Source organism: Notechis scutatus, chromosome 3 (assembly GCF_049901735.1).
Source record: "Notechis scutatus isolate UNSWTSFEM ecotype Mainland chromosome 3, rNotScu1.2, whole genome shotgun sequence".
NCBI classification, from domain to species: Eukaryota; Metazoa; Chordata; class Lepidosauria; order Squamata; family Elapidae; genus Notechis; species Notechis scutatus.
The window spans coordinates 93,205,739-93,214,583 of record NC_142011.1 but is presented as its reverse complement, the minus strand read 5'-3'; the positions used below and the strand labels follow the sequence as shown (position 1 = coordinate 93,214,583).

Below are 8,845 nucleotides of genomic sequence, written 5' to 3'. Positions count from 1 at the left end.
AGGTTGTTACTTATTTTCTTATGGAATAGGCTAGGATGTGGGTATTTTAAAAATAAGACTGGGAAAGAGGTGGAGGCAGGAAGAGGTGATTTTTTCCAGAGCATTGCTTACTTTTAGGAGATAAATCCTTAGCCCTCCTTAAAAGGGGGGCAGAAATTGTAGTAGTATATTATAAAATACTTCCATCTAGTGGAATAAAACTGAATCTGCATGGTACTGAAATAATGCCAAACATGTATTTTCAAAAACTTACAAACCATCAAAGTACCTCCACATATTGGTTATATTGCACCTTTCTTTTGTTAATAATTTTGTCTCCTAATCAAGATGTAGTATCTACTTCGATTTTGTTTTGCTCTAGTAGCTTTAACAGATAATGATTTCTAAATGAACCATAAGAAAAAGAATCCAAAATCTACATTGAGGCAATTAACTTTATCAGGGTAAACTGAAGAATGACGAAGTAGTTAAAGAGAGCCAGTTTGGTCTAGTGGTTAAAGCACCAGGAGACAGTGAGTTCTAGTCTTACCTTAGGCATGAAAGCCAGTTGGGTAACTTTATCTCAGTCACTCTATCTCAGCCCAACCCAACCCATCTCAAAGAGTTGTTGTGGGGAAAAACAGGAGGAAGGAATATTAGGTATGTTTGCCACCTTGAGTTATTTGTAAAAATAACTATGGTGGTATCTAAATTAATACATCATTTTTAGAAATAAAGTACCAGGAAGGAAAGGTGGGGTGGTGGAGGATGTTCAACATATTCTAATAGCACTTTTCATTCACATTGGAATAGTCTATAAATATATAAACTTATCCAGGATCAAACCAAAATTACCAAAGATTTTTACAAGGCTTTTGGAAAAAAACAAAAGCAAAAGCAAAAAAAAATTCAGACCCTCATTTTTGGAAGCATAAAAAATCAGTTGTTGAAATAAAAACAGTTTTATCCTTACCTTTGGAAAGTGGAACATTTTTAGATGGAAAGTGGACTGATTTAAACATATACTAATTTGTGACACATAAATTGGGAACAGAAACCATAAAACAAATGCCAGTTTATAACCTGAGAGAAAAATATTTATAACTTTCTTGTGATCTAATAAAGACATTGCCTACGTATTGCTTTATACTGTAATCTATTAGGAAAATTAAAGCTCTGATCTTGCCATGTTTTTATATATGCAGAGTCAGTCTCTAAATGATGAAGAGCAAAGATACATTTAAAATTAAGCAGATCACTTCACTATTGTCTGCAATACACTTTTTGAATTGATGGTATTTTTATGCCAAATTAGACCAGCAATATATTTCATTTAATGTTTCAGCTCCATTGCTGTCTCCTAAATAAAATTCCTTGATCTTTGAGCTTGTTCAGTACATATTTTTTAAAAAATGCAAACAGTTTGAAGACTTGCAGCTGAGCAATTTTGTCAGCCACTGATGGACAAATTTGCTCTTGTTCCACATCATATAATCATGCCTGACAGCTAATTTATCACCAGATATTTAAAGTATCTAGGACATTTCCTACATAAAGAGCTTCCGTTTATGCCTTTTCAAATTGCAATATTTGTTGTCCATCATTGCTGGATTTAAGCCCCTTTTTGGCTTCAATAAAAGTTACTGAAGTTATTGGGTGGAGCTAAGCTGCAGGCAATACCATATAATTACTGTCCAAGAAACATCATTCAAGTGCCTCTAGCTTAATTAGAAGTACCAGTTTTTAAACTCTTAAAATGTACATTCTCTGCTTGCCAAAAAGGAAATGGATTTTAGTTCAAAATGACTTGAAATAAAAGCAGATGAGTGCTTTTCCCCTTGAATGTTTAAGCATTAAAACAAATATATGACATCACTATTCTTGCATTTCTCAGTAATTCTTTCCAGGATTGAACTTTTGTGGCTGCAAACCTAATTTTTTAAGGAATACCAGCTGCACTTCAGTGTCCATGTACATGGCTCAGTGTGTATAATGAGAAATATAACTAGCTACCCGCTTTCAAACTTGTAGTTGTAATATTATACCTTCATAATTTTGTTATGATACCATTAAGAATCTGGCTTCTAAAAATTGGTTATTTTCTACATGTAGTCCTCAACATATGACAACAATTGAGCCCAAAATTTCTGTTGCTAAGTTGTTAAGTGACTTTTGGTCCCCATTTTGCATACTTCTTTGCCACAGTTGTTTAAGTGAAGCACTGCAGTTATTTAGTAACATGGTATTGAATGAATCTGGCTTTCCCATTCACTTTGCGTATCAGAAGGTCACAAAAGGTGATCACATGATCCAAGGACGCTGCAACCGTCATAAATAGGAACCAGTTGCCAAGCATCTGAATTTTGATCATGTGACCATGGGGATGATGCAACAGTCGCTAAGTGTGAAAAACAGTCACTTTTTTCAGTGCTGTTGTAACTTTGAACCATCACTAAACAAATGGTTATAAGTCAAGGACTATCTGTATGTCATATAAAAATGGGGGCTCTAGCTGAACCTGTACCCAATTGAAAAACAGAGCTTAATATACAAAATCCTAATCTAATTGTCTTCCATTGTTATAAGTGCAAAGCCATCCCCTAGCCATTAAAAATAAGAAAGGAAAAGCAATAGTTTAATTAAGTGGATCAACAGTCAGATTCTTAGTTTGAAGGGTGGAATTGAACAAGTCTTATTTTACTTTAGAAACAAACAAACAAGATAGAAACCTCTTATATAATACTGTATTCAATTGGGTTAATGGTGGACTGAGAAGAACTTACTTTTCAATTAAAAATGTCTAGGCAGTTTAAAATACTGCCTATTTGGCTGAAATCAGACAATTGCATATCCAGTATAAGTCAGAGGCAGTGGTGGGATTCAATTTTTTTTACTACCGGTTCTATGGGCGTGGCTTGATGGGTGTGGCGTGGCTTGGTAGGCGTGGTAGGGGAAGGATACTGCAAAAACTCCATTCCCTCCCAACCCCACTAACCTGCTTTCCAGCTCCGTTCTCCTGTGCAGGGCAACAAAAGATCCAGCCGATCAGCTGAGACTTGGGAGACAAAGAATACATGGGGGAGGGTCCAGTCAGAGGTGGTATTTGCCAGTTCTCCGAACTACTCAAAATTTCCGCTACCTGTTCTCCAGAACTGGTCAGAACCTGCTGAATACCACCTCTTGTCAGGGGCAAGCAGGAAAACCCATACATGTGTCAAGCTAACTGATTTATCTTATTTTGCCTAAAATACAGGAATATCTCCACGCTGCTTGCTTTCCCTTGGGAACAGATAGATAAGGTTCCATGGGAGGAGGAGAGGGTCAATCCTGAATCTCTTGCAGTTATGCAGGGATCCATGGCTAATTCCCCATTTAACCCCTCCTCCCTTCCTGGATGAGCATTTCCCAACAACGCCAGCCTGTACCAGCGGTATCTCAAGTCATCCATGGCATCATTTGTAATCTACAAATAAATTGTAATTATATTTAAATTACATTTAAATCATAGATTGTTATAACAGCTAAACCCTTACACTTAGCTTTCCATAAAACAAAGTGTATTTCTGGCAGGGTTTATTTTTTAAACAAAAATGTATTTCTATTTTTCAAAATACAAATTACATGCAAAATTTACAAAACACCCCAAAACACAGTTAAACAAGACCCTGTAATAAAAGCCAAAGGAAAGAAAAACAAAAGGCTTCATATATTAAATTTAACAAGTCACTGGTTTACTAATATCATACATAACACAATATCATAAATATCACAAAAATTTTGCCACAGTAGAATTTACTGCTTTATTCTTTGATTAATAGAAAATATCACTTTTTCATAACAGTTAGGTCACACTTCCAAAAACTCACATTCCTTAATATCAGAAATAATATAACTTTCCCAGTTTTTCAGTATAATTATTTTATCCAACCTCCAGGCTCTATTCAGCTATAATTCCTTCTAAAACATATTCGAAGGTTGTGTTATATAACTCAACATCACATTAACAAGTTTAAAATTTAAATATTTCCCTAATTGAAGATTAAAACACTATTCCAAAAAGATACCAGATGATCACATGATGATGTTATATGGGTCAATGAACACTCAAAGTGCCTAGACCTCCTACAAAGAAAATCTGATGTTCATCCTTTCAAATACATTTTTTGGGTATCCACTATACTTAAAATACATTTTTAATTAATTGACATTATCCTCAATTCATTTTAACATTTTTAAGGATATAAAACCATTGATCAGGCATAATTAGAGACCTCAGTTCTTTTCAGTTTACATGAAATTTTAAAATAATTACTTAGAACCATTTTTGTAGATTTGATTAGTACCTTCCAAACAGGCTATTCATAATTGCATTATAGACAATTGTGATCAAATTTGATCAAATTTCTGCAAACAGAGCAAATACCTATGGAAAATATATGTAATTCTTTATTTTACCTCTGGGTGGCATTATTACTCCAAAAAGAAAGTTGAAGCAGAACATTATACAAAGGTTTAGTATTTGAGGATATAAAAACATGCCCTAATTCTTAAATGTGGGTTACTTTCTTTTAATTAAAAAAAAACACATTGACATTTATAGATGATTAATTCATATGAATTCTCTATTTTACACTTTCAATTCAACAGTGTTATACCATTATACAAAAAAACTTGAAACTGGAAAGAATATTTGAGCATTGCGTACAGAGGAAATTTAAACCAAAGGATTTTAAGGTACTAGCCATATAAAATGTACATAGCGATCTATATGGAATTAATGTTGATGACCCATTTGGAAGTGATGGAATCAACACTAATGATGAGATAGCCATTTGGATTAAACTAGCCCAAATTCATTACACAGTAATAATGTTTTCATAGAGCAGGCGTGTCAAACTAGCAGCCCGCTGGCTGAATGCGTCACATACTGGCCCCGCCCCACTCCAGTTTAGCAAAGGGGAAAAAGGTCCCAATGCATCACGTGATGACGCCATGACGACGCAAGTTTGACACCACTCTCATAAAGATAGTGTGGTATAGTAGTTAAGGCACCAAGCTAGATACTGAGAGACCATGAGTTCTAGTTCCGCCTTGGGCACAAAGTCAACTAGGTGACCTTAGGCAAATCACTCTCTCAGCCCTAAGAAGAACACCATGGAAAACCACTTCTGAAAAGCTTGCCTTGACTAATCCAAGAAGTTGCCAGAAGTCTTGCACAGTACACAGTACACAGTACAAGTAATCCTCAGTTTACAACTCTTCATTTAGTGACTCTTTGAAGTTACAAGGGCACTGAAAGGGCTTATGACTGCAGCCTACCCTTGGTCATGTGATCAAAATTCAGACTCTTCGCAAATGACTCACATTTATGATGGTTGCGGTGTCCTTGAGTCATGTGATCATCTTTTGCAACCTTCTGACAAGCAAAGTCAATGGGGAAGCCAGATTCACTTAACAACCATGTTACTAGCTTAACTCCAGTGATTCATTTAACAACTGTGGCAAGAAAGGTTGTAAAATGGGATAAAACCAGGGGTGGGATGCTACCAGTTTTGCCCGGCTCTATAGAACCAATAGCTCTGAAGAGCAGCAGACCGGTTCTGTGTTTACTGCTGTTTGGCCTGCCCGCCTGCCCGGGCTCTTACCTGTCCTTTATTTCCTGCTTTTTCAACCTCAGCTGCTTTGTGCAGCACAGCCGTTGAAAAAGCAGGAAAAAAAGAGGCTTTTCAAATGCTGTGCACCTGTGTGCTGTGCTTTTCAGTTCTCCAGATGGCACAGCTTAAGGTTTTTTTACATGGGCGCATAGCGTGCATCTGGCACTTATCTGTGCGAAGCGTGCATCCACGTGCAAAACATAGTCACCAAACCGGTAGTAACACCGGTTGAATCCCACCCCTGGATAAAACACACTTAGCAATTGTCTTGCTTCATAACAGAAATTTGGGGTCAATTGTGGTTGTAAGTTGAGGACTATTGATATAAATCCCAGCCAGAAGCATAATACCAGTCTGACTGATAATAAATGTATGAACTGCTATTACAAAAATTACAGATGAAATCAATCCATACGAAGTAAAAATTCTAAAATATAAATGTATGAATAAAAACCAAGGGCACATATTTCAATATAGTAGTTTAATATGACTTTTGCACAGCATTTTAAATATGTACAAGGATGGTTATGTTAGAAAGAAAACATTTTTTTATTCCTATAAATTCTGACTACATGCAAAATCTTTATAATTTAGCTTTAATGTTACAGACATTTTACATGCATAAAGTGTAAGTGCAAATGTTTGTGGAAAACATAGGCAGGACATGATTATGAACACAATGTACATAGTCAAACTTCAATCAAATCTGAATTTCTTTTCCCAGCATGAAAGCAATTTATCTTTACTTCTCTATGTGTTTGGACAAGAATCTTTTAAGATCTTCAGCTGATGGTGAACCTTTGATTCTTTAACAGAGCAGTATTAAAACAGAGCACAGTTTTTGCTTTCAAAATGTGTGTGCATTACAAAAAGAACAGCTGAAGGAAGGACTATTCAGAAACTATCTCCCTCCTTTAAAAAAAATACTAGTCCCTGAGATGACAAAAAATGTGTGTGAAAGTGTTTAAATCACTGTACTGTCACATCATATTTACCTCATGTATCACCTGGGACCTATATTGCTATGTATAACCTTTCCAGCTTCCTTTTTAAAGCAATCTTCAATAAACTATTAAAAACCATAGCCAAAGGTTAAGGCAATCTCCAATCTAGCTTTTTATTGGGGTTAAGACATTCCTACTAAATGGTAAGACCTATGTGCATTTCGCACTTGCGCACAAATCCATTTTGCTGTATACTAGGCTCAATATGCTGTCAAGGAAAGACTTAACTGCAAAATAGATTGCATATTCCTCTTGTTAATACCAAAAGGCACAACATTAATCTAAATAACAATGCCCTCATTTTCCAGAAAAAGGGAAAAATTCTTTGATATGAGCTTAGAGATTTAAAATAAATTTACTATGTTCCTGCAGAATGAATTGGATTTTGAATTGGATATTTCTATCTAAATTTCATCTGCAATGAAAACAAGACCAGGTTGTACATTTGTGGATCAAGTACCCTTTTCCATGGCATTTTCCTCTATTTCTTTAGTGAGAAAGTTAAATTAAATCTCCTCAAAGCAATTCGTTCATACAATACTTTCCATACATTATATGGAGAAACACATGCATTTGCATTTCTACAACCCGGAAAATCAATGGCAATGTGAGCCAATTATGAACTGAATTTCAGTTCTCCTGAGATATTCATTTATGACACTACTATATTAGGATATAGAATCTTTACAGTATATAAATATAGCTTTCTGAATAATCCATAATCTAAAGCAATAATTTATCCACAGTTGATTTGTATACAATCCCAAGGTATGTGTATGATTTATACCCAATGTAAAGTTTCTCCTAAGTTTTCAGGGGTAGATCAAATGTACGTTTTTTGGAATTGTTTTTCTTTTCTCAAAGTTTGCAGGTTCACCTCTTACAGGTTGTTTTCCTTGAGATTGAACATTGGGAATGCCACCATCCTGAAGGTGGAATGAATTTTGTCTCTCTTCAAGTTCAAAACTTATAATGAGTGACTGTGCTACAGAGTTCAACTCATCCTGGTTCACCACTGGTGGAATTTCATGAAGAAGACACTCTGTTGAGCTAACAGGCAAAATAGGTGATTGATAGAGAGCTGTAAAATTCCCAGTTAGAGTGCAGATCTTTTTAATAAGAAATCTGAATGGACTTTTGTTTCTATAGGCACCTGCAAAAAACAAAAACAAAGTAAATCAAGTCTAAAACAATTGAAAATCAAGGAGTTGAGTCACTTATGCATTATTTGAAAAGAGAAAAAAATAATTTGTATTCTTCTGGCTTAGATTATTTTATGGAAATGATGTACAAAAGGCACAATTATTAACTATAGAAATGACTATTTGTAAGGGCTGTAATTTGTTCCAATATTTGGAAATACGTTTTAAGGCTCCTTCAAACATCAACAATAAAGTTATTTTTTAAAAAGAAAACTTCCAGTAAATAATTGTATGTAGAAGCTGTTCAACAGACATCTATTTTGGTAAAGTTTTCTTTTTAAGAAGGGCACCAGGTTTTTATGAAGCAGCTACATTTCTGGAAATAAAAATAATAAGAGTTGCTTGTGTATATATCAGCAAACAAACTCAAGAATAAAACAGCAAATTAGATAGAAAATGACTATTGCAACTGTGGAAATAGATTTCTTGCAAGTTAATCATAATGATTAATACATGTTTGTCATAGAATTAGGAACAAGCTATAACTATCCAAAATTATTTGATACATGAGATCCTGAAATGTGAAAACATACCTAATTTGGAAACATTGGTTGAGATAATATTATGAGACAACATTTAAGGGGAAAAAAGATGAGGTCCAACTCAGATTAGCTCTCCCTGACAAAGGGACAAATTCACAGTCATTTCAGTTTACTGGCTCATAACATATTGTCTTGACTAGAATCAAAGCCACAGTGACACAGAGCAGAACAAAAATGCTTAATCATCATCTGTTTTCTTATCTCATATTTCTTTTGCTATAAGACCAATGAAGCATACCCTTCAACCATACTCTCTAGAAGTACAACTCTTAGAGTCTCCCCCCCCATTCCCAAGTTCTTCTAAAATGGGAAAAGCCATAGAAGCAAAAATAAGGCAGGAAGGGAAAAGAACAATTATAAAAACCTACCTATCTGTCCATCAACCTACCTACCTACCTACCTACTACTACTTCTGTATTGCTTCTGTGGTGAAAGGATCTGCCATTGCCTGGGGGGCGCCCAGG

The 8,845-nt window shown here is 35.1% G+C and overlaps 1 protein-coding gene across 1 annotated transcript in view; it reads right to left on the bottom strand.

Moving 5' to 3' along the window:
• Nucleotides 1-6,102: 6,102 nt before the first annotated feature.
• Nucleotides 6,103-8,845, bottom strand: part of KIF14 (kinesin family member 14) — a 54,941-nt gene continuing 52,198 nt past the window's right edge. Inside the window, exon 30 of the mRNA XM_026671710.2 lies at nt 6,103-7,790. Within this exon, the coding sequence (XP_026527495.2) occupies nt 7,450-7,790 (341 nt within the window). The 3' untranslated portion in view covers nt 6,103-7,449. The remainder of the gene's footprint in view (nt 7,791-8,845) is intronic.